Source organism: Anoplopoma fimbria, chromosome 6 (assembly GCF_027596085.1).
Source record: "Anoplopoma fimbria isolate UVic2021 breed Golden Eagle Sablefish chromosome 6, Afim_UVic_2022, whole genome shotgun sequence".
In the NCBI taxonomy this organism is placed as follows: Eukaryota; Metazoa; Chordata; class Actinopteri; order Perciformes; family Anoplopomatidae; genus Anoplopoma; species Anoplopoma fimbria.
The window spans coordinates 22,870,077-22,894,891 of record NC_072454.1 but is presented as its reverse complement, the minus strand read 5'-3'; the positions used below and the strand labels follow the sequence as shown (position 1 = coordinate 22,894,891).

At 43.3% G+C, this 24,815-nt stretch overlaps 1 protein-coding gene across 1 annotated transcript; it reads right to left on the bottom strand.

The window, feature by feature from the left end:
• Window positions 1–1,746: 1,746 nt before the first annotated feature.
• On the bottom strand, window positions 1,747–24,038 carry si:ch73-105b23.6 (fibrillin-1). The gene is made up of 24 exons (XM_054600784.1): window positions 23,973–24,038; window positions 23,067–23,122; window positions 20,830–22,911; window positions 19,693–19,815; window positions 17,568–19,565; window positions 16,464–16,597; window positions 15,485–15,652; window positions 15,141–15,320; window positions 13,801–14,392; window positions 13,386–13,535; window positions 12,987–13,204; window positions 11,775–11,850; window positions 11,339–11,629; window positions 10,984–11,220; window positions 10,567–10,898; window positions 10,200–10,386; window positions 9,991–10,110; window positions 9,782–9,901; window positions 8,503–8,523; window positions 8,296–8,357; window positions 7,954–8,146; window positions 7,664–7,792; window positions 7,360–7,495; window positions 1,747–3,102 (listed from the first exon to the last, which is right to left on the bottom strand). Exons 3-24 carry the CDS (start codon window positions 22,814–22,816, stop codon window positions 2,958–2,960), a joined length of 7,599 nt encoding a protein of 2,532 aa, XP_054456759.1. The 5' UTR covers window positions 22,817–22,911; window positions 23,067–23,122; window positions 23,973–24,038; the 3' UTR covers window positions 1,747–2,957.
• Window positions 24,039–24,815: the final 777 nt, after the last annotated feature.

The following is a 24,815-nucleotide window of genomic DNA, read 5'->3' as shown; positions in this document are numbered from 1 at the left end:
TTTTATTTGAGGGGATCTGAGGGACAAAACCGCTTACTGGCTGTCAAATAGAATCCCTGCTGTTGATATTCTCTCTCTCACTTTTCATTTCCCTCCTGTTCCTCTCTCTCTCTCTCTCTCTCTCCCCCCCCCCCTTTCCCTCTCTGGCTTGCCTCCAGGTTGTCTGCTGCAGTCAGCGCGGAGCTGAAGTTCAAACGCCGCAGCCTTCAGCAGCACATGAAACAGTGCTACTTGGAACCTTCCAGAAGTGTGGCCCTACAGAGCCAAGATGATTTCATCCTGCTGCTCACTGTGCTGGCCGTGCATTTGTCTAGAACAGGTGTCAAGAGCTCTTTTCTTTCTACAGATTTCTTTTTTCTCTCCAATAGTTTTGTCTTCCTACATGTAGTGTTTGTGGCGTGATCTCAGTTTACACATACTCCTTAGTCAAATCCTGTGGAAAGTGAAACCGGTGGAATTGAGAAGCACCGCAGAGGGCAATGCAGGGGCACTTTAGTGCTTTAGTGCGTAACCGCAATAAGGAAGTGACAGAGTGTGCTTTAGCAGCGCCCCGTCCTTGACCCCCCGGCTGTAGCGTAGGCCAGGTCTGTCTCTGCAGTGGTGGGGACCTGCACTCCCCCCCCACACACACACCTTTTCTCAGATGATCTCATTCTGCAGGGGGGGAGGCAATCGGGCTCCACCGCGGCCACTTCCAGACGAAGGCTGCAGAGCAGGTGTCTGGTCGTCTGTGCATGTGGGTGTGTGACTGTGTGTGTGTGTGTGTTCGGTGCTGTGAGAGTGCTGCGTTTCTGCTTAAACTCTGCTCATAAACAAATGGGATTGATCTGGCTCCTGTGCGGGAGACTCAGCTGTGACACCTGGTGGCTGGAGACGAAACCGCAGGGAGCTTTTAGAACAGTAGAACTGGAATGATGTGCTAAAAGGAATGCTGATCACTGTGGATGCACTGGTGGATAATAACTAAATACATATAGTCAATTACTTTTACTTCAGTACATTTGATGTAGTTGTAGTCTTCTGGAGTATTACCAACAGATGTTACTTTATACTTCTACCCCACTACAGTTATAGTTACTTTAAAAGGTGCAAAAAGATAGCAAACATTTGGTCAACACATATAATACTGTGCATCTGTATAGATTAAACTATGCAATAGCATATAAAGTAGTAGAATGAGGTCCACCTCTACAAGTTGAACGGTTAAAATGCTGCTTACATGTTAATGCATCGATAATAATCTGTAATATAGGTATAATAATGGGACTCTGAAAAGGGCCAATCTGCATAGTGATGTCTTTGATACTGAAAGATTGTTTTTTGCTAGTAATACTTCTGAACTTTTACTGTGAGTAAAATGTTAAAGTTGAGTATTTTTACATACATTCATATAGGGAAATACTTATTTTACTCAAGTAAATGAGTTCATTTAAAATCAAAACTGCGCCGATTGTCAACGGACAACAAGATCACAATAGCGTTTTTACGCTTTTCCACACTGCCAAGAATACCATTTGAAAATGTCACGATCACCAACTATCAGCAGCTTGACACGTATCAGCTTGTGGGGAGGATGACAAGGTCAGAGGTCAGGGTGCAGAGACAGTCCCTAGAGATGGTGAGGATTGGACCTTTTTGTTAAAGGATATCTTGAAATCACACTCTGCCCCTCCCCCCTCCACGCGTAAAGTGACACATTGCTAATGTTCTTGAAATAATATCACCACAACACAGCGTTGCTGAAGTGGCACCTTTAATGATTTACATTATATATTTACACGTCGCTTTCAGTGACAAAAGACAGCTGCCAGCCGAAACTCTAGATTACTCTGCCGTGTTTAATTAACTGGGACACAATCCAGCAACGGACAATAATTGAGAGTGTAAGCCCAAAGTGGGATAAATGCTTTCAGAAAACAGTGTCGCCGATTTTTTAATGGGTTGTGTGTTTGCAAAACAATGACACATATTGGATTTTTATTTTGCAGTGATAAAAAGTGATACATATACGATTGCATTAGTGCGTATTTTGGACTAGAACCACAACAAACTCCATAGCAGGAGCCCGTCGCCACATATTCTCACATATTCTGGCAGGTGCTAATGTTGCTATCAACGAGGCTGTTGGCCTGGCATCAGATGGAAACTGAAGACCACTGCAGTGGTTTACTTTTCATCGGATTGTTGAGTTCTGCTGGGTCAGACTCTTGACTCTAAATTGTTGTCCTGGTGGAAAAAATAAACTTGTAGTTCAAACTTGGCAGGTCTATCGCTCCGCGGAGACGATTGGAAATAATTGACTTTAAAAGTCACTCAGGTTTAATTACTTTTTTTTAACTATATAAATAAGAGTCATTCATCTTGTCTTTAGAAAACAAACGGTGGCTCCAAAAGTGCTTGCGCCATGCGAGCCTGTGCATTTCTGTGGGCGCTTTTTTGTCTCTGTTTAAAGGGTCACTTTGGAATATTTCAACCTTTCCCATGTTTTATGTGTCCAAGTGCATTATGTGGACCACAGTTTTTGAAATTGATCTAGCATTGAGGGAGGATGCTGAGGGAGGATGCTGAGGGAGAACGCGGCAGTGTTATTTTATATTTCCAATGCCAGGGCTGAAGGTTTAGCTGATTAAGACAATGCGGATGCAACGAGATATTTCAGAACGAGACTTCTTGTTCGAATGTGAAAGAAAAGTGTAGTTGTAGTAACAATCTGTGCCTTTCAGTGGCAAAAACAAGCAGTTTTAGTGGACAAACATAGAGGGTGAGGAGTGGCCGCAGGCGTTCACATGTCAACCCGTTGTAGCCTTCTCACTCATTGGACCAATATCAAAAATCGTTGTCCCGTTTGCTCAATTACACACAAAAACAAAGGGGGAAAAAAATTGTTCGAAAAACACAGAGTTACCCTTTAAGTAATTTGAACCTATGCATGTACGTGCACGTGGCTTTAGTATGTGCTATCTGTAGCGTTGCCTGGGTGTATAGCTGTCTAGGATCCGTGGGCTGCAGTGGGTTACGTAGTGCAGGGCAGGGTCGGAGTAGTTGAAGGGCGGAGGGTTGTACTGCTCCTGGATGTAGCTTGGATGCAACGTGTGAGGTAAGCTGGAAGAAAAACATAGCAGCCAATCAGAATGCAGGAGTGAACGATAAATCACCGCAGTCTACCTTTGAAGACGCTGTTAAGGGGCAAACATAGAGTGGCATGCATATTATTTTCACGCACTCTATCCTTTGCACAGGAGTTACTGTCTTTAGCCGTGACCGTGTGGATTATAAAGTAAAACGGCTACTGGTGGTGTTTTATCTCCATCGATGCCAGAAATGCACATTTTGTACCTTTTTCAGTGAATCCCTGACTCTGATTGGTGCTGTCTGTAAGTCTCCATCCAGTAGACAATCATTTAAGGCAATTTATGGAAATGTTTGGATGGGCAGCAGTTGTTGTGGAGTACTCAGTGACTCATGAATATTCATGCTAGCTCTAGCCTAGATATTCAGAGTGTTGAAAGATGCCGAAATCTGGAGGCTAAAGCTGATTAAAAACAGGAAACACACATCCCCATTGTGTTCATCCAGACTCGCTGATTTGCAGTTCAGATGTTTCGGATTGTATATCATTATGGCTGGTACTTTGTGCAAATATGTACAGTATATCCTCTCTGATAATGAGGCACAGACTGTGCAACCTGCTGTACCATGAATCATTCTGTGAATAAAAGAACACGGGGAAAAAAACAATTCTTGCCAATGCCAATGAGCCCCTTCAGACCTTTGTTTAGTTCACTGATCACAGTTAAACTAAGGTAGGTAATGTATTTTAGAAGCCTTTTTGTTATATTTGTAAGCAATCATTAAATATAATGCCCTGCCAAAAAGAGAAAGAAACGGTCGCATGACCGTCCATTTATTTCATTTGGACCCAATATAATTAGTGGATGGGCTGCCTGCCTACCTGTCCGCATTGTGCGTCTTGCACAATCAGCTAGCTTGACAGCTTTTAGAACTAACAATAGCCATCTTTATTGTTTATGTTTTTTGGGGGGGAGTGGCTTTGGAGGGAGGCCTGAAGGGAAGTCGTGTTTTGGCAACTTGGCTACTTTCCAGCTAGATTTCGAATCTTTTGGAGCTTTGGAAAAGAGTTGGCAACACTGGGCTCGGTTTTTCCGACGTGATCTCATCTCTACTCGTCATATTTTGCAGCTTTCGCAGCCTTTTGGGTAGTATCTCCACGCTGAAGGTTCACCTGTAGTTAACATTGTGAACCCTTGGTGGTTAACATTGTAATGCATGGTTATCGTTGTGAAATGGTGGCAGTTAATGTTGTAACACGAGGTTAACATTGTAACACTGAGTTACCATAGTAACATAGTGGCAGATAATGTCGTAATACTGGGTTAATGTCGTGACATGGTGGTCGTTAATGTTGTGACATGGTGGTCGTTAATGTTGTAACACTAGGTAACGTTGTGACATGGTGGCGGTTAACGTTGTGACATGGTGGCGGTTAATGTTGTTACACTAGGTCAGCGTTGCGAAATGGTGGCGGTGGGATTCAGGCAACAAAAACCCTTAGTTAGGGTTAGAAAAAAAACATATGGTTTGGCTTGAAATAAGTACTTTAGAAACATGACGTTATCTACGGGCGTAAGGTCATGTGACTCAGCGGTGTAGAATTCCCATGACATAGCGTCACAGACATAACGTCGTCAGTAGAAATCACTTTGGTATAGGAATAAGATTGGTTTGCATTGGAGTTAGTTGAAACCCTGGTTACTCTCATACAGACGCTAAAAGGTGCCTTGTGCGTTGGAGCCACTGGCCAAGCATGAGTAACTGACGCCCTGGGAGTTGGACCAGGCTGTTTCTTTGGGGTTGGATACTTTCAAAATCTAACATTCTCTCGCTGGTCTCTTTAATGTTGTGAAATGTTATTTTCAAACTCACTGAAGCTCAGTATAAATCAAAGTCAAGGTCCAGCGATTTATTTATATATATCATCCTGATTTTATAGTATTATATAGATACAATTCTGTAAAGCATGTGAAAACCTACATTTGATGGTGCCTAGTTGGAAGTTCAAAAGGGACACTGGAAACCTACAAATTCAACCACTCCTGCTCCATCAAATCCCATACATCTGGCACCTTAAGTATTATTATATCATACCACATAATCCAACAAAATAATCCCACAATGCTGGCACCGACCCCGGCCATTATATCCATAGGGTCTAATTTACTGATAGCAGAGAAAGCAGGCCAGTAATCAGAGGGATTATGTGTCTCTATGGCCCACTAACACCTGGCCCAGATGCCATACATCTGTACACACATGCTTGGGCCAAGGACACAAGCACATTATGATGCACTGCTATGCACAATCACACACAGGCATCTGGTTACGAGATCTACTTCATTCAAGATGGCACTCTCAGATTGAAATTATAATCATTCTTGTGAACGTGGTATCCCTGGAACGCCCGGTGGGGAGGTTCTTCAAATTTGGCACAAACATCCACTTTGACTCAAGGATGAACTGATTAGAATTTGGTGGTCAAAAGGTCAAAAGTCACTGTGGCCTCACGAAACACATTTAACCAAAGAATTGATATATTAATTGTGACAATTTCAAGCAAATGTCTAATAGGATCAAATGAAGTGATGACTTTCAGAACAGACATGGACGTAAACTGCAACTTTACTCACTGGCGGAGGCATAAAAGTGTGAGCAAGTAATTATAGTTTTCCTGTAAGCAAAAAACACCTCTAATCTGTGGATGCGTTACCCTTATCATTACTTTGGTTTACTGTTCATTCTATCTGCAAACAGTCCTCTGTGCTACCCGAGTGCAGTTTCATAACGCGGACCAAAGCTGTTAGTAGGAAGTGTTTTGTTTAATATAGTAAGAGAGTGGGCAGTCCGTCCCCCAACTGAGAAGTTAAATACAAGAAGGCAGTGCTGCAGCAGCAGTACGGAGAAGATTTAAAGCCTTCAAGTTGCTGTCTCTGGGCAGACCTACTTGACTACTGTACCTTGAAATACTGAGTGTGTGTTTGTGTGTGTGTGTGTGTGTGTGTGTGTGTGTGTGTGTGTGTGTGTGTGTGTGTGTGTGTGTGTGTGTGTGTGTGTGTGTGTGTGGTCATTCTCTTCAGCAGTACATCATGTGGTGACCTGGAATGAACCTTGCTTCATCCCGCAAAATAAAGCTGCTGACCCACCTTAACACTTTTTTTTTTTTTAGAGCTTTACTGCACCATAATGGCCATTGTTTTGAAAGCATGTGCAACTATAAACATAGACATAGCACGGCTGTGGTGAGGCCGCAATTCTCAGTACATATCAGGAAACATGTACTATAGTTGTATTGATGAAAAGTGAGGAGACAACACAACTGTTTTTAGATCCAAAAACATTAACAATGGCAGGCTGGTGGTGTCAAAATGAAAAAAAGAAATCCATGTTAATAACGACTCATAAAGTCCTAGTGTTTCTGGTATTTTTGGAGTCTTCAAGTGGTTGCCTCTGAGGACTCAATAGCCATAGTTTTACTGGGGGACCTTTATGCTTATGTGGCCAATCATGGAAGAACCTGTAGGGGGTGACTAAAGCATGGACTGCTGCACGATTATTAGAGAGCGAATAACGCAATAAAAACCATTTGTGCATCAAACGTAAACAGCTAAATAAGCAACAGACAAACAAAAGGCTTGTATTTAGCCATATTCTAGCAAAACTGTGGCTTGTTGAAACAAAGGTTATGGTTTCAAAAAGGAGACATAAGGGATTCTGATGGACTGGTTTGGGAATTTTCTATTAATCTTTTTTTTTTTCTTCACTAAAACTGGATCATTGTGCGACAGAAACCACAAAATATTTTGTGAATCTAAGCTTTCCAAAGCTAAGGATGTTTCAGAAACACCTTTCAAGCCTACGAGGATCGCTTGGTATGCAAAATGTAGATTTTTGGGCAGGTTATTCCTTTAAATATATGTTCCTTACCAGCACATATAAGTGGAAGAATATCATCATTTGCAGCTTCGATCAAACATAATATTGTTATCATCGAAGTAGGTAAAGACCCTAATCTTACAGTTTTATTAAATTTCTGTCATGCACTAATGCCCACCACATTGTTGTAACCAAATGATCTTTCCTATGGCAATGTTGGTTTGGTTACCGGCCAGTTTTTATGATTTTTATTTATATTTTTGTTTTCTTTTGTTTCTTTTTTCCTGTTGTTTTTGTGAATATTACTATGATAAAACCTAATAAATTTATTTATTTATAATAAGTAAAAAATATATTATATTTCAGTCAGCCAAGTCAGTAAAAACTTAATGAGCTTGTAATTTAACTTACTCTCCAGTGACAGATTTCTTGCAGCAGCAGAAGCAGGCCAGTACAGCCAGGAGCAGCAGCAAAAGCAGAGGGATGCCGATACCCAGCACCAGGCCCAGAACGAGGTCTAGTTCCATACCCTTCACCTGTTCTCTGTCTGCAAAGGGTCAAGTCAAACCCAGTCACAGGATGTTTGAGAGTGAGAAAATGTGTACAATGAGTTTATATATTAAATCATGACCTACAAAATGGTGACACGTAAGGCCTTCATTTCATCTAACGTTATTCCTGCAGAATGGAGTTAAAGCAACGCTCAGATCCTCACCTAGTATGCAGGACTGGGATTTATCCACGTCGGTTGTGCCGTTGCAGACGCACCTGTAGCCTCCGTAAGTGTTGGCGCAGAGGGCAGGGTGGACGCACACCGCCTCCTTGGCCTTACACTCATCCAGATCTGTAGGTGTGGACAGCCAAGTGGGAGACAGAAGAAGTCTTACCAAGCTGCATTTGATAGCATCCCACCACATCACTGTGGCAAACTGAAACGTTGCAGTATAAAAACATTTGTGAAGTGTTTCTGAAGTAGAACAAAAGTGAAAAGTACTGTTTTTTTACCGTCAACTTCTACGGTGCTGATTGAGTAGAGGCTGCTGACTCTGGCCAGGTAGTCTCTGATGTACCAGTGCGGCGTGTCGCTGGACACGTTGATGCGATACTCTGTCATACCTGGACTGGAGCCTTGCACGCCATCCTTCTTGCTGGCGTTGTAGAATTTGTTCTGGAAGCCCATCGACAGAATGTCCGCCAGCTGACAGAGTAGGAGAAATGGATTATCATTGTGCAGAATAGAAACGTGTTTTTAAATATTTCATTACAATATAACTGTTACATGCTAACAATCAATGGGTTACCAGCCATTGTCGGCATACCCTCACACTCACACACACACACACACACCTGTTTGAGTCCATCGGATCTGCTCTTCGTCCAGCCCACGGAGACGTTGAACATGTTATACCCTGCGGATGCACAACAGAAGCAACAGCTGTGTGGTGACCATGCATTACCATATACGAACATGTTAACCATGCAAACAACCAGAGGAAGAGCAAAGCTATGATAAAGCTAGTGAAGCCAAAGAGGGAGCCGTATGGAAGGTCTTACCTGGAGGATTGGCAGAGTCACCTGCAGAGAAACACATCATTCAGACATTCAGACTGGACGTGTGTGTGTGTGTGTGTGTGTGTGTGTGTGTGTGTGTGTATTATGTTTAATTATAGTTGTACACTCGTTGATTACCATCAAGTTTATTTATGTATCAGAGACAGGGATATAGTAAACCCTATTTTCCTTTCATCTACAAGATGAGCCAATGTGGAAACTCAGAAATCCAAACCTAAAAAAGCTAATTAGGACACCTGTCCTGACTTAATTAGTACAGGAGTGGCAAATGCCAAATTAAGTACAGTCTATTCCCACCAATCACAGCCATTTCATGTGGGAGTAACAGCAAGTACCAGTTTATTACTGTACTGTTGTTGCTCTGTTCACATCAATTAAAGTACCTGAAGACTGAAGAAACATGGAGGCCTCACTTTAAAAAAAAGTTTGCTCTGTTGTCCTTAGAGGGCAAAAGTGTCTGCGTCAAAAAAAAGGGCATAGAATTATATATTAATATTATTTTTCATAACTTTTAACTTTTAGAGGAACTTCAGTCCTGATCATGGCTGCCAAATATTCATAATTTTCATAATTTTAAATAGTTTGTTACATAATGCCACTGTTGTTATGGAAAGATAAACCCAAACAATGAATTACTTTCAGTATACTTAATGCTTAGGGAGATTTTGTTTTCAGAGTCTGGAATAGGTCAATGAAGGTCAACAACATCGGATTTCTAAGCATTTTCATTTTTTGTTTGGTCCCCTTCATACAACTGCTACAAAAATACTTCAAATTAATATTATTTTCTTCTTTTTACTGATTTATATCTTCTAACATCAGTCCTGATCATAACTACTTTAAGAAATGTTTACCCCTTTCAGTGCCAGTTTGTTCACATAATGGTTGTGCGATAAAAAACTTTGGCATACTTGGATTCATTGGGGACATTTCTGTCCTTAAGGGTCTGATATTTTGGCTACACAATTTATTATATGTTTACTATATGAGCTGGGGTTGAACTTACAAAATGTGCCAAAATTATCCTACAAATTAAGAAAAATAAAAAGCCAAAAACTCAGTTTGTTCAGTATATTTTAGACCAATAGAGCCTCTAGATGGGTTTTTTCTATCGTCTGAAGTCCCAAATAAATGAATTAAAAAAATTAAAACATTATTGGAATATATTCTGTGTTATTTGGACTTCTATAACCTGTGAATGTAACTGATAGACTAGTCAGCAGATGTGAATGACAGCGAACGCGTATGATTGTGCACATACCACATCCGTCTGTGTCCTTGGTCTTCTTGTATCTGCAGAAGCAGTCGACGGAGCCGGGCTGGTTCTTGCACTCAAACTTGGCATTGGGGCAGGTTGTTAGCTGTAGACACTCGTCTATATCTACAATACAGATTAAAAAAAAGACCTTTAAAACATGAATGTGAATTGAACCTGCTGACATTCATACTGAAGTCTTTGGTGTTCAGCACCTGTGCAGTTGCGTCCGTCTCCTGTAAAGCCCGGTTTACACGTGCAGGTGAAGTTTTCTCTCGTGCTGAGGCAGTCGGCATTTCTGTGGCAGGGGAAGGGGAAAGGAGGGCTGCACATGTCTAAGGGAAGAATTAGATCAATTATATAGTGAGAGGGATCATTTTCTGTCATCAAAAATGATAAAGTGACCGCACAAGGCGCTACAAACCATGCTCAAAGCACTTGTATCCCCGTTTTCCCCCGGAGACGGCATTATCGGGACACTCCCCACAGGTGAACCGGCCAGGCTCGGACTGGCACTGCACTCCTCGGAAACAGGGATTGCCTCGACATACATCTGTGGCGTTGCCGCAGAACTTTCCACTGAATCCCTTGGGGCACAGGCACGCCACCACCTGAGGGATAAATGATGTACAGAACAGAAGGGGGGACAAGACAAAATAATTTTAAAATGTCCCTAATTAGAAATCTTCCTTACATAAAAAATTTTTTGCCTGCTTATTCCACTCAAATGCAGAATTGAGAGAGGGAAATGTTGCAGTGAATAGGAGCCACAACTAAGTAAGGTAACGTACCTGGAACGTTCCCTGCTGGTGGTTTTCGGAGATGCTGTCGTACTGGCAGGAGCCCCCGTTGAGGCAGTTGCAGACGCGCAGGATGGGGGTGAACAGGGAGCTGGAGAGCTTGTCACTGACGCTGATGGTCAGCTGGACAGGCTGCGTGGTGAGGGGCGTCCACGTCAGGAAGCCGTCACTGCTGCCTATGGAAGTCCGTGCAGGCCTGGGGTAGAGCAGTGAGTAGGTGACGGTGTCTCCATTTGGGTCCTGAGCCACAACCTGGATGTTGACAGTCGAGTTGACCTTGCAGCGGATCACTGTGGGCTCTGTCACTATGGGAGGCATGTTACCTAGCAGACGACATCAAATCAGTGCAAGTCAATAGTGTAAACAAATAAAAAAAAAAATGTTCCTAAAAAAAGATAGCCATCTTACCGTAGATCAGAGCCAGATTTTGATATTGCTTCTTGGCCTCCAGAGTCTGCAGGCCCAGGTCGGAGCTGCCGGTGGCTACTATGTCATGAACGCACTGCATGCTTCCTTTACAGGTTCTCCTCAGCTCCTCCACCTCAGCAGGGCTGACGCTGGCTAGCAGGCGCTCAGAGGGGGCCGGCAGCAGTGGAGCCAGTGGAGGTGGAGAGAACAACAGGCTCTCTGGAAGGGGAACTGACCCTAGAAAACACACACGGTTACAGAGATGAGGATGGTAGGGACAGGTGTGGCTGTGCAAAACACCTCATAAAGTATCTCTATGATGGACCAGCCAACTACTGAACTTAAGTCCACTCACAGGACACGCCAAAGGGGTGCAGTGTCTCCTCTGAAGGGGGGTTGAGGTCCACTGAGCGGAGGAGCCTGCCGTTGGACATGAGGAAATCGTCGGAGCGGTTGGAGCTCCAGAGACCCAGGAGGCCCACAGTGCGGTTGTAGAAGGTCTGTGGAACCTCCACCATGGCCGCCAGCTGGTTGTAACCGACGACCCGCCAGGCCACCACGTGGAGACCACCGGCGTACACCGCCACGCAGCGGTTCATTGAGATACAGCGCACGGCAAAGTCCTTCTCCCCCATGTGCACGACACCTGAAAGGAAAGTGAAGACATATTTGTCAAACAATGAAGACATCAGAAGCTTTTGTCTCCTACAGCTTTTAAATCTGTGCACTATGTAGTCTCATACGAAACAGTTTTTTTAAATTGTATGTCAGATGTGTGAGGTGATCATTACCAACTGTGATTGGGACCTCAACATCGTCCACAAAGACCTGCAGTCCGTCTCCATTCTCCACACATCTCCATTCAATCTGAAAATCAAACATAAATATTAGAGATAAGTTAAAGAAGGATTATCTAATATTTTGATTTATATATTATATTGTTAAAGCCTGCTTTAAGAACTGGATGGAAATCTGTGATTGTCTTGACTGTAAGGCTTGTGTCATAGCCAAACTATCTTGTACTACAAAAAAGGTTGAAAGAAATAGTCAAAACAATGTGGAAAAGATGTTTTGAGGTCACATAAGTCAATGGTAAATATCCATCCCCCCAAGTCCTCCATACTAAAACTGTTATTCTTCCATCACAAACATACATACTCATTTGCTCTCTTTCCCAGAGATAGATGACAAGATTGATAGAAAGCTGGAGGCGATTAGCTTAGCTTAGCATCCACTCCCCCTAAAACCATAAGTAGCCGCTTTCATATTTTTGTTTACTTATGGATTAAACAAACAAGATTGTTGGCGGGTGTATCTATGGCCAGAATCAGCCTTGCTGTTTCCCCCTGCTTCCATATGCTAAGCTTGACTAATCACTTCCTTGCTCCAGCCACGTACTTAAGAGTGCCATTAATCTTCTATGGAAGCCCTGAGAGAAAAGTTAGGAAGGTTAGAAATCTGGAGATCTATTTTCAGGGTATGATCTAAATAAGAAGAGGATCTGTGAATCCACTTTTTAGGAGAAAAATAAAAAACATTTGGAGGTCCGGAACACTTTTCTAAGTGGTTGTTGTTGCACTACTGATCTTGGTCATAAGAGGCTGAATTAATTATTGAAGTTCTCCATGCATATTGTGTTATAGTTAGTTATGTAAATCGTACACGATCTAGACAAAATAAACTCATATGCCAAAAGAAATTCCCAACCTGTTTTAGAAAAACTTAGAAAAAGTCTTCCTGATATTTTTTTTTATTACTTGGCCAAACTTTTTTCCACCTTTTCATCAGGTTAGATCAGACTTAGAAAACAATCACCTAATTCTTTTTTTTTTTCTCTTTTCTCTCAGGGCTTCCATGATCTCATCTATCTCTCAGAAAGTGAATAGACTTATTTTCCAAAATGTAACACTTCCTGTAAGACACACACACTTTCTTTCTTTGAAATACACACATAGTTACACTGCCTCCCCTCCACACACACACACACACACAAACAACCTGACCTTGCCAATGCCCTGGTGGAAGGCGGCCATGCGCACCACCACAGGGACCTCACTGATCCCCTTTGTGTCTGTGTGGAGCTTGTCAGTCTGTCCTTGCAGGGTGAAAATATTAGAGCCGGTGGTGGAGGAGAGGCGCAATATCACAAACTCTCCCAAGGCCTTGAAGGAGTACTCCGTCCCGTCAAAGGTGATGAAATGGAGGCTCCCGTACACCATCGCTGCATGGGAAATTGGTAAGAGAGATTTCTGGTGAATTCATTATAATATAGTCCTCTTTGATTAAAGGTTTTAAGGGAACGGACGTCACCAGTATAACACCAGTTTGCACCGATCACTGTACAGCCTGTGAGCTTCTGCTGGTTTGAACTTGCCCTGCGTTCACTGGGAACAATCCCTCACCTACACCCTGTGTCTCCTTCTTGCCCTGAGTGTAGCCATAAGGACTGTCCCAGCTGTAACCCTGGCAACGGTCCAGAGGTCTCTTGTTGAGGTAAAGGTGGCATAGAGGAGACTCGATACAACACCACTGGAATGGCAGGAGATCTTCATCTGGAGAGAGAGGTTTGATTAAATATTTAAACTTGAAGGCACAGATTAGTAGTCAGTGAGCAGAAGGTTGCACTGACATGTGTCTTACTTTGACCTTGAGCAAGGCACTAACTTTTTTCTTTCTTCTCATATTTGTGTGAAAGATATCTGAATTACCATGCATAAATCACTAATATGGTGAAGGGTACAGAACAAAGCTCTATTAGATAGATAGATATTTTTTTCATGTTGGATTTGACCAGAAATAGAAAATCACGTGTATTACCGATATGTTTCTGCATGCTTTTTCCGGAGAAGTAGCGCTCACTGTACCCGGCAAGCAGGGGACCATCCGGTTCGTACACGCACCTCTTGCCCGAATCATGTCTGTTGGACAGGATGGACTGGAAGACATGCCCCCCTGCGCCCCCCCACCGCTGACCCCTCAGCGTCTTCACCCTGGAACCCGGATCGGTAATGTCCTGCAGGAAGGACAGGTCCTCCTGGGCCTGGGTGCGGGTGCAGGGACATCGAGACAGCTCCTTTGTCCACTCAGCGGGGTCAGGCTCCTTCGTCGCCCACGCCTGGCACCTGATGCGCGGATCCACGCCAGACCTCGGCGGCCCCGTCAAGTCGTACACCAGCTGACCCGGCTTCCCCGTGACCCCTTTCACCTGCTGGGGCCTGTATCTGCCGCCGGGACCGAAAAGGTTTCCTGGGGGCACCGTGGGCTCCCTGTGGGAGGATTTTCCGTCTGTGTAGCCGATGAGAGCGTCATGGTGCGGCCTCTGGCCTGGACCCCAGAGCATCTCCCCGTATCGCAGGAGTGCAAAGGAGCGCGCTCCGTCCGTGGTCAGGATACACTGGAAGGTGTTGGTCTGAAAATTATAGTTATCAAGTACAGTGAAAGCCCACATAAACTGTCTTTACTGACATCTTTAAAAGCATTCCTTCATGAGTTAAAACTATTTTACAGGGTCTATTAAGAGTCATAATTGGGTATAATTAATCCTCAGTGTATTGACAAGACCTCACATACAATGCAAAACATTGCAGGATGACATACAATAGACAGGTGGCTGCAGATCTCACTACACTCAAGCACTATAGGTAAAACAGCCCCAAGGTGGCACCAGAGTTAAACAAAAAAAGCACCAGTGTCTCTGAGCTGACGGTGAAGGGTTCACATTGTACATAGCAATAAAGCCCATAAAGTAGGACAAGCATGCAAGCAAAAAGCAACACTCCCTGCCCCATCACACCTTCCACTCAGGCTGCTACATAGAGATTTAAGGGATAGGTAGAGCTTCACTCAGACAGAACTGGATAGAAATGATGATCTTTTTATATTCTTAATGGTGTGTTTTATCCTATAGAGGGGATATGTTTTATGTCATGTATGATATTTAGGAAGCTACTTTGTTCTCTCTGAGTCATCCTCAATATGTCCCAGGAATGCACAAATAAAATAGTTAGAGATTAACCTAAAACTGTCTTCAGAAAACCAGACCAGTGCAAAAAGAATGCCTGTTAGGCATCGCATCGATGAAAATGTGTTGCATAATTTTTGGTATCTAAATATGGTTTCGAGTATTAAAAAAAAAAAAAAGAAAGAACTATTTAAACCTCTGAATAGTTGATTTTCTGGAAGGAGACAGGTATCACATGGTCCCAGGTGATCTTGAGGATCCAGGCAGGGGTGAAGGCGGGCTTGCTTCTCCCCTCCTCAAACTTTGACACTTCGTCTTTAGTACGGTTGAACACTATCTGGGAGTAGACATCCGACATATCACGCTCATTGTATTCCTGGGAGATTAGAAAAAAAGATGAGAAGGATTATTATATAGCACACATGGCAGAATTAAGCTATTAAATCAAGACTAATACTAGGCCGTTCTTAGACCTTCTCACAACTGAACAAAAAATAAAAGCAAACTCCGGCTAAACCGTGACCCCGGATGACATCTAACCTGATAGATCAGCTGTCCGTCCCCATGGGTGAGGTCAGCATCGTCCCAAAACGCCGCCAACAGAGACACATTCATGTTGTCTGGGAAACCGATGGCCAAAGGCGCCGGGAGCAGGTACTGCTCATTCTCAGTGACAGATTGAAACTGGACAAGGCCGTTGTCAGAAAACTGAGAGAGGAAAGGGTGACACAGACCTGATATTAAACAGATGTTGAAAAATCCTAACCTACTCGCTAATGCTACGTCTGGCTTGAAAAGCTGCAACATAAAGAGGGACACAACACTGGGTAGCTGCAACAGAATACAACAGATATTTACACTAATATTGAAGAAACACGTCCCTTTTCTATATTTTTTTTTTTGCATTTTGTCACTTATTTTGTCCCGATTTCATCATAAGAGCTGTGTGAATTACTGACACACCATTTCACTGCTGGAAACTCTTAAGCAAAACATGTAGGCCCCACAGGGATCACATATTGTTTGGGTGATGTTATGCTGCCATCTACACACTGTAAGAGGTACATATGTGTACTGCTATCAAATATCCCACTGATGAAGGGTAAGCTGTTATATTCCACAGAGCATTACTGTTGACTACGTTTTAATTAGATTTTCTCAATATTGTCCATACTCCATAAAAAAACAGTTTTAGAGGATTAAAGGATTGGCAAAGATAGGCACTCTCATTTTTTTGTGTTGTAGACAATGATGCTTCTAAATAGAGGCGGGAGGACTTTCCAAGTCTGCGGTAACGTGAGTAGACAAGCGCAAAACTGTGGCAACGATGTTCTCCTCGCTCAGCAGCCATCCTTGCCATAATAATGCAATTTCTGCTAATAGAACCCCCAAAATGCTATACACTGCTCCTTTTAATATATTTGGTACCTAAAATAGCATGTGGCCCAAGCCTGACCCCCTCCATTTGAAATGGTCTAAAACCGCCGCTGGTTGTAGATAGATGCACTTCGAAACTCACATAAACCCTGTCGTACAATTTCCCCATGAAGGGGAAACCCATTGGTGGAGTGATGTATGGGGAATTTCCATCTTCAGCGTCCATTCTTACTCCTTCATCACCAACCTCTGCTCCAAAGGGGTACAGGCTGCTCTCTGTGGGGGAAAAACAGACAGTTAAACTAAAGCTACATTATATTATCATCAACCAAACTAATCAGCTCATTTGTTACCAGTATGTGACCTGAATGTTTTAGCCGTCACTTTTTCATAGTATTCATAGTATGGATAAAACTTAGAAAAACTGTATATTTGTTCAGTAGAAATTAGTCCAAATTCAAAATTTACAAAAGTCAACAGGCCATGCCTCGAACTTCACTGGGGGTTGTTGGAAAAAAAAAATGCACTGTCACTCTAAACAATAAATATGCCTTGTTGTCGTGCAAGCTAGGCTATTGCTCTCCCCTTAGCAAACGCAACATGGAGAAAACTAGCAAGCTGTGCTGAAGACTGGGCTGGATAGCAATGACACCAACCCCTAAGACGTAATGTGAGGAAGCGTTTGGGTTTTTACACTATAGACGGAAATATAATGGGTAGAGGTAAAGTTGTAAGCATACATTGAAAACTGTCGTAGAGTAACGTTAGCATTTTCACTCAAAAAATCATTAAATAAATCATATCTAAAATGTAGTTGGAATAAGTTGGTTGCCTTGAATTAATTTAACTAATTGCATGTTCACTGCAATTTGTTCATGTTTATTTTTTGAAAAAAATGTGAGAGCAATTGTTTTCAAATGGTTGCTAACGTCACACTACACAGGTGTTGAATCAATGTGACTCGTTTTTTTTGTTGTTATCAAGTTTTTTTAGTTTTGATTAAGTTTTAATTTTTTACGTAAAGTACAAATGGGATAAACCCCCAAATTAATTTTTACTTTAAGCCAAGGACATTTGTAGGTCATAAAACTCTGACATTTTGAGATACAAGGTTTTTCACCTCACAGCAATGATGTGACATTTCAAGAATACAAAAAACTTTTGACAGTCAAAGAAAAGTAAAAAGTAATGCAACTTATGAATAAAATAAAATAAAATAAACATTAGTAACAAAGGCATAACCAACCCTTCTGAGTCATCATTTTGCACACTGTGCTATTTTTGGGACAGGAACAGCTGTAAGACCCTGGCAGGTTGGTGCAGGTTGTTTGCCCAGGACAGGCCATGGATGACACGCACTCATCCAAGTCCACACATCCTCTTTTTCCACGACCGTTGTCTTTAGTGGCATTCCAGCCCTGACTGCAAGAGCATTTGAATCCTCCTGCATGGTTCGAGCACGTGGCCGCAGGGTGGCACTGCCTATTAGCCTGTTGGCACTCTTCAAAGTCTACACACAGTGGCCCGATACTCACAAAGCCGGGCCTACACACACATACAAATGACCCTGGTGTATTGTGGCAGCGAGCCAGAGAATGGCAAGGTTGGGTCAGGGCGACACACTCATCCACGTCTTTGCACCAGGAGCCATTTCCGGCGTAGCCCAGGGAGCAGTGGCATGAAAAGGAGCCAGGGGTGTTCCAGCACCGCGCCGAGGGGTGGCATGGTGAATTTTCACATTCGTTAGTGTCGACACATTGCTGTGTCTCCTCGTGATACCCCAACCGACAAGAGCAGTTGTACGCTCCGGGGAGGTTGGTGCACACCTGGTCAAAGCGGCAGGTGGTGTTGTCTTTGCATTCGTCAATATCCTCACAGCCCGGGCTAATGGGTTTGTACCCAGGAGAACACAGGCAGAAGAAGGACCCTGCTGTGTTGTTACATAATGAGTGCTCGGGACAAGGGGTGCCATCAGGGGCGTTACACTCATCCACATCCTGACACTCGGTGCCATTCAGAACAAATCCCTGATTACAGGGGCACCGGTAAGACCCAGGCATGTTGACGCATGTAGAATGATGTTGACACACCGAAGCGTTGAGGGAATCTGAGCATTCATCCACATCTACGCACTCCGTCCCATTACTCCAGAATCCTTTGATGCATTCACAGTAATATGAGCCAATATAATTCCTACACGTGCCATTGGTGCAAAGCTCCACCAGCTCCGTGTCACTACATTCATCGATGTCCACACACAAATCATCCACACGGGAAAATCCGCCGTCGCAACGACACAGGTGGCTTCCGTTGGTGTTGATGCAGGTGCTATGCTCGGGGCAGGTAGTGTTGTCGAGGCACTCATCGATATCCTCACAGTCTGTGTTGCTGCCTTGGTAACCTTCCCAGCACTCACAGACAAAAGATCCAACTGTGTTTAGGCAGTTGGAGTATCTAGGGCACTGGATGAAACGAAGGGAGCACTCATCTACATCCAAACACAACAGGGAGCCGTTGCCCGAGAAGCCCGGGTCACAGGTACATCCGTAGCTCCCCTCTTTGTTAGTACAAGTGCTGTTGTCAGGGCAGGTGAAGTTCCCCATCACACATTCGTCCATGTCCTGACAATGTGTCCCATTGCCCTGAAACCCTTCCCAGCAGTCACAGATGTAGGAGCCAAAAGTGTTGAGGCAGTAGGAGTAGGCAGGGCAGATTTGATCTTGCAATTCAACGCATTCATCCACATCCCAGCATTCAGTTCCATTTCCCTCATAACCATCTTCGCACTGGCAGTAGAAGGATCCCTGGTCTTGGTGACACTCGGCGAGCGGGTGGCAGATGCTACTAGCATTCAGGCAGGTGTCTTCACTCACGCATGTGCCCTCGTCATACACCAAGCCCAAGATACACCAACATGTGTAGGAACCAGGGACGTTGTTGCACGTCATGTTCCCACTACAAGCCGTGGCCCGCTGACATTCGTCGACATCCTCACAAACAAAGCCGTCGCCCTGGTATCCATCCTGGCACTGGCAGATGTAGGACCCGTTTGTGTTGCGGCACAAAGCCTGGGCACTACAGTTGTGCGGCAGGGTGGAGTTCTGCTCGCATTCATTCACATCGTGGCAGTTAAAGCCATTGCCCGCCATGCCAGGTGGGCAGGCACAGTAGAAAGATCCAGGCGTGTTAGTGCAGCTGGCAACTGGATGGCATCCTCCATTTTGGACTTGGCACTCATCAAAGTCTATAATTTATCCAAAATGGGACAGTGTCAGGGAAACAGGCCCAAATGTTGCTAAGGGAGTCCACTTATGGGGGCAAAAGAAACAATTGGTGCAATGGATTTTTAATACTGAGGAAATGATACTTACCAGAGCAGTTCTTTCCGTCACCTGTGAAGCCACTGAGACAGAAGCACAAATGGTTGCCCATTGTGTTGACACACCCGGCAAACTCACTGCACTCCTGCTGCCCTGTCTCACACTCGTTCACATCTGGGGAGGGAGGTGGGGAGATAGAGAAGGGGCAAATTAGGATTGACAGAATCCCTTCAGAGGACAATCCAATCAGAGTGATTTTTGTGTGTTGTTAAAGCCAAGTTTCAAACATGAACTTTTATTTCGAAGTGAGGTACAAAAATACTTTGGTTCGATGGTTACGGACCAAAGGGAAAATATGTCAGAATTTTAAAAAAAGAGGTAAACTCATATTTCTGATGCTGTCGTGTCAAATGGAAATGTGTTGAAACTCATCTGATTTAGAGGCAGAAGGACTGTGTGGTATGTCACTTTCCTACACTGGAATGAATATTGTTCATTGTTATGATTATTTGCAACAACAGATGTAAACACAATGTCCCTTGTTAGTCAAGTTGTGGTCTGAATAATATTTTTTAACAATACCAAAAATTGCTTTTAAAATATTTGATTTCATTTAAGTGTCATGTGACTTAGAACCATTCCTTGCTTCATGAATCCTGTAACTTTTTATGCAGTATTTTCAATTATTTCCTTTGCAAGCCCCGAACAAGCCCCGAACTTGCTTTTGTCCAAAACTAAAATGAGTATTCACACCAAATGTTACAAGGATTAGGGATGACGTCCTGATAGAACAGGAAGATGTACTTTAGATGTAAGATGTGTTTATTGGGACAAACCACATCTTATTTGCCCAATTTAATCCTTTACTCTGTCTTCTGTTTATCTTCATTGTCTGCTTTTTGATTGATATGATTGGAAAAGTGAAAACAATAAAAGATAATGGCTTCTAGAAAAAAGATCAGTAGTATTTTGTACATTCAGTGCAGCTAATGAACTACCTTTTTTAAATAGGTTACAGTTAATCAAAGCCTAAAAACCAGACTGCATTGCCATTAATGTTTCACTTATTATAGCCTGGTTATGATTTATTCAATTGCTGAACATATCAGATATGTTGACAGCAAATCGGAGGTCTGGAACCAGACTAACACTATAGATTTATTTGAAAACAACATAAACCTGTCTTACCAAGACACTGTGTTCCATTGAGAGTGTAGCCTTTTTTGCAGATACAGGAAAACGATCCCGGGATATTAACACACTCCGTTTCATTTTGAGGACAAATGTTTTCCCTCTGGCACTCGTCTATGTCTGAGCAGGCCAGCCCGTCGCCAATGTAACCCAGGTCACACACACACTGGTATCCAGCAGGTGATTGGTGGCACAGGCCGTAACTGTGGCAGGCAGGGTCACACAACCGACTGGGTGGCATGCAGGTACCATTGAAGGCCACTGTGCCATTCAAACATGAACAAACATGAGCGCCAGGGGAGTTGATACACTTTGAGAAGGCTGGGCAAATGTTTTCAGAGAGGGCACACTCATCCACATCCTGACAGGAGAAGCCATCACCTTTGAAACCCCGCTGACAGGCGCAAAAGAAGTCCCCAGGGAAGTTGGTGCATAGCGCCCGTGGGTGGCATGTGCCTTCAAAAGAGCACTCGTTTATATCTTCACACTGGGTGCCGTTTGCTGAAAAACCCCGCTTACAGGTGCAAGTGTGGGACCCAATGGTGTTGAGGCATGTGGCGTTGACATGGCACGGGTTGTCTTTACACTCGTCCATGTCAACGCAGTCCATGTTGCTGGCTGGGCGGTAGTAACCGACCTTGCAGGGGCACTCGTATGACCCGTCCACGTTCTTGCACTCTTCATTCACTCGACATGGGTTGTTCCGCTCCTTGCACTCATTTATATCCTGACAAAGAGTTCTGTTTACCAAGACAAAGCCCAACTGGCACTGGCAAGAGAAGGAACCCAGGTTGTTGACACATGTAGCTTTGTTTCTGCAACCTCCATTATCCACCAGACACTCGTTCACGTCTTTGCACTGGATCACCCCATCTCCAGAATAACCCACCTGACAGGTGCAGTTGTAGGAGCCGAGGAGGTTGATGCAAAGTGCGTTGGAGTGGCACTGCTTAGCAAGCGAGCACTCATCCACATCTGCGCAAGTGAAGCCATCTCCCCTGTACCCTGCTGTGCACTGACAAGAGAAGGAGCCAGGTACATTTGTGCAGGTCGCATACGGGCTGCAGCGGCCCTCCGCACATTCATCCTGGTCATAGCACTTGGAGTTGTTGAAGGTGAAGCCGCTGCCACAGTCACAATAAAACGACCCCGCGGTGTTGACGCAGGTTATGGTTGAAGGGCAGATGTTGGGATTTGCACACTCATCGATGTCTTTACACAGTTGACCGTCTCCTATAAAACCTCCAAAACAGGAGCACTCGTAACTCCCGAGCCTGTTGATACAAGCAGCGTTGGGATCGCATGGATTTTTATTGTTGCATTCATTTATGTCTGCGCACGTCAGTCCATTTCCGTCAAAACCGCTTTTGCAGGTACACCGGTATGACCCCATGGTGTTGATGCAGTCCGAGTATAGACTGCAGATGTTGCTCGCACACTCGTTGATGTCCACGCAGCTCTGCCCGTTACTTTCGAAGCCATTGTTGCACGTGCAGCGGTAGGTGCCGGGCAGGTTTTTACAGCCTTTGTAGCCAAGTGAGGAAGAACACACTTGAGGAGTCTCTGAACATTCATCTATGTCAAGACACAGGTAGTTCCCGTTGCCCTTGTAGCCAACATTACAGGTACACACGTAGGACCCAGGGTTGTTGGTGCAGGTGGCGTTCCAGTGGCAGATCCTTTGGTTACCGCATTCGTTAACATCATTACACTGGAAGCCGTTGCCCGTGAAGCCCACTTTACACTGGCACTGTCGCCCACCCTCGTAGTTTGTGCAGAGGGCATTGGCATGGCAACCCCCATTGTCTTTTTGGCACTCGTCAATGTCCTGGCAGTTGATGCCATCTCCGACATATCCACTGAGGCAGACACAGCTGTAGCTGCCAAGGGTGTTGTTGCATCGGGCCTGCGAGTGACAGCCGTGCAGGCCACTGAGGCATTCCTCGATGTCGTTGCACAGCAGACCGTCGCCCTGGTAGCCCATGCGGCACACACAGGTGAAGTTGTTTCTGACCTTCAGACACTCAGCCTGAGGGTGGCACTTGCTGCCCGCCGCTGCACATTCCTTCGGGTCGACAGCTGAAGAGCAAGAGGATTAGAGAGTATCTTGAGAAAGGTGAAGTGATTATGTGTCAACTAATTTTTTTTTAAATATGTGTAAGGAGCATATGTGGTGTCTGTTGTCTATGTGTTGGATAAAGAAAGCAAAGATGGTTTCAGTGACGGTAAGATACCTGCACAGCAGTATTCCAGCCCTGCAAATAGACTTATCAGCCACAGGAGTGGAATCCTGTGTGGGCAGAGAAAAGAATCATGAGAATATTTGTTCTGTTTTTCCGAAACAAAGTGGCCATTAACTTGGTAGTTTTTATCTGATCTTACTAAGTACAACAGAGATATGGGTAAAGAAGAGAGAAGGCATTATTCTAAACAATTGAAATCTGAAATATCATCCAGCTCTGTTCCCGAAATACGAAGTAAAGTATTGATTCTACCTAAATGCAAATTTATGTTACCTGTCTTACTGCACAGCCTACTTTCCCACTGAACAATGGTCGGGTATCTATTGTCACGATTGGTGTAACATAAATAAACATCTTATCCTGACTCACCACCCAAAAAGGTAATTTACTGTCATTCTGCTCCGACTTATGCAACATTGCATCTATTCCTACCAGATCAAGCTTGTTGATGTACAACAACTTAATTATCACATTTTTAATACAATGTTTTTTAATTGTTTTTTCATACATGAAATAACATGTTTTGGGGTTTTTTTGCCATATTATTCTCTGCCAATGTGATTGAGGCTCAATGAATGCAGTCTGTAAAACCTGCATATTTTAATTCCCTAAAACGTCCATTCTTTTTTAAAGTCGAGACACTACAGGCAAAAACAGTGTTTTTGATGCACTGGTAAATGTATAGATTTTGGTGCTATTTAACTTCCATAACATGTCTTGTTTCAAACTAGTGGAAAGAAAACATCCACTTTAGATCTATCCAATACACATTTGTTTTTGTTTTTTTACAACTTGTCTATTTAAGTATTTAGATCTCTTCTAAATTCAACAAGGGTTGGCATTAGATAATGCCTCATTTGCGTATTTTAACAAAACATTTTAGAAAACTTATATTACCAGTGATAATTGTCTTCATGTAAGTAATCAACTGGGGAACTTTCATGGTGATATTGTCACAGCCTCTATGTTTGGTTCTTTTTTTCCAGGGCTGCAACCTGATTGGGGATTAATCAGTGGCATTGGACACACCTGGTGTCCTTAGTTCCATTTTTACCCTATTCGTCTGTAGTGTCTTCAAAATGTATGTTATTTTACAATCCATTTTTAAAGGTTTTATTCAAAGGCTATGAGCTACAAATCTCCACTTCAGTAGTGCTTACATACACCAAACTTTCCAGTTTCTATCTATATTCTGAAGGTCAACATAATGAAACTGAGTTTTTGAACCTGGCTTTATCCAATGTTCAGATTTCTGTTCAGGAAATGTATGCAAATATTATAATTAATAACATAATTATTAATTTGCATAATTAACCAAAGAATTTCAGAAAAGTTGCATTACAAACAAATATTTAGCTTAATGTAAGTTCTCAACTTGCAGTTGGTAAGTTTCATGGTGATTTTCTGTTTTTATTTTTTCTACCCTATTTTCCTTCCATTTTGCCTTATAAGATTTCATATGTCTCATAGTTTCTACAAAAAAAAGTCTCCATCCTCTAAAATTCACCTTAGTCAATATTGTACAGTTTTCTAAAGTCAAATGATTCAAAAGTTAAATACATAGAGTTTTGTGAAGTGTCCACAGCTTTGGTAGTGATCACCACGTGGGACTCTTTGAATCCAAGGTATCATCATATTATTTAGAACATTTCGTCATAGCATGAGCTGATTGGAGTATTTTTTTACCCCTTTTTCAGAAAACTAAAACTTTCCAGACACTCCCTGCCACCACTGTCTCCG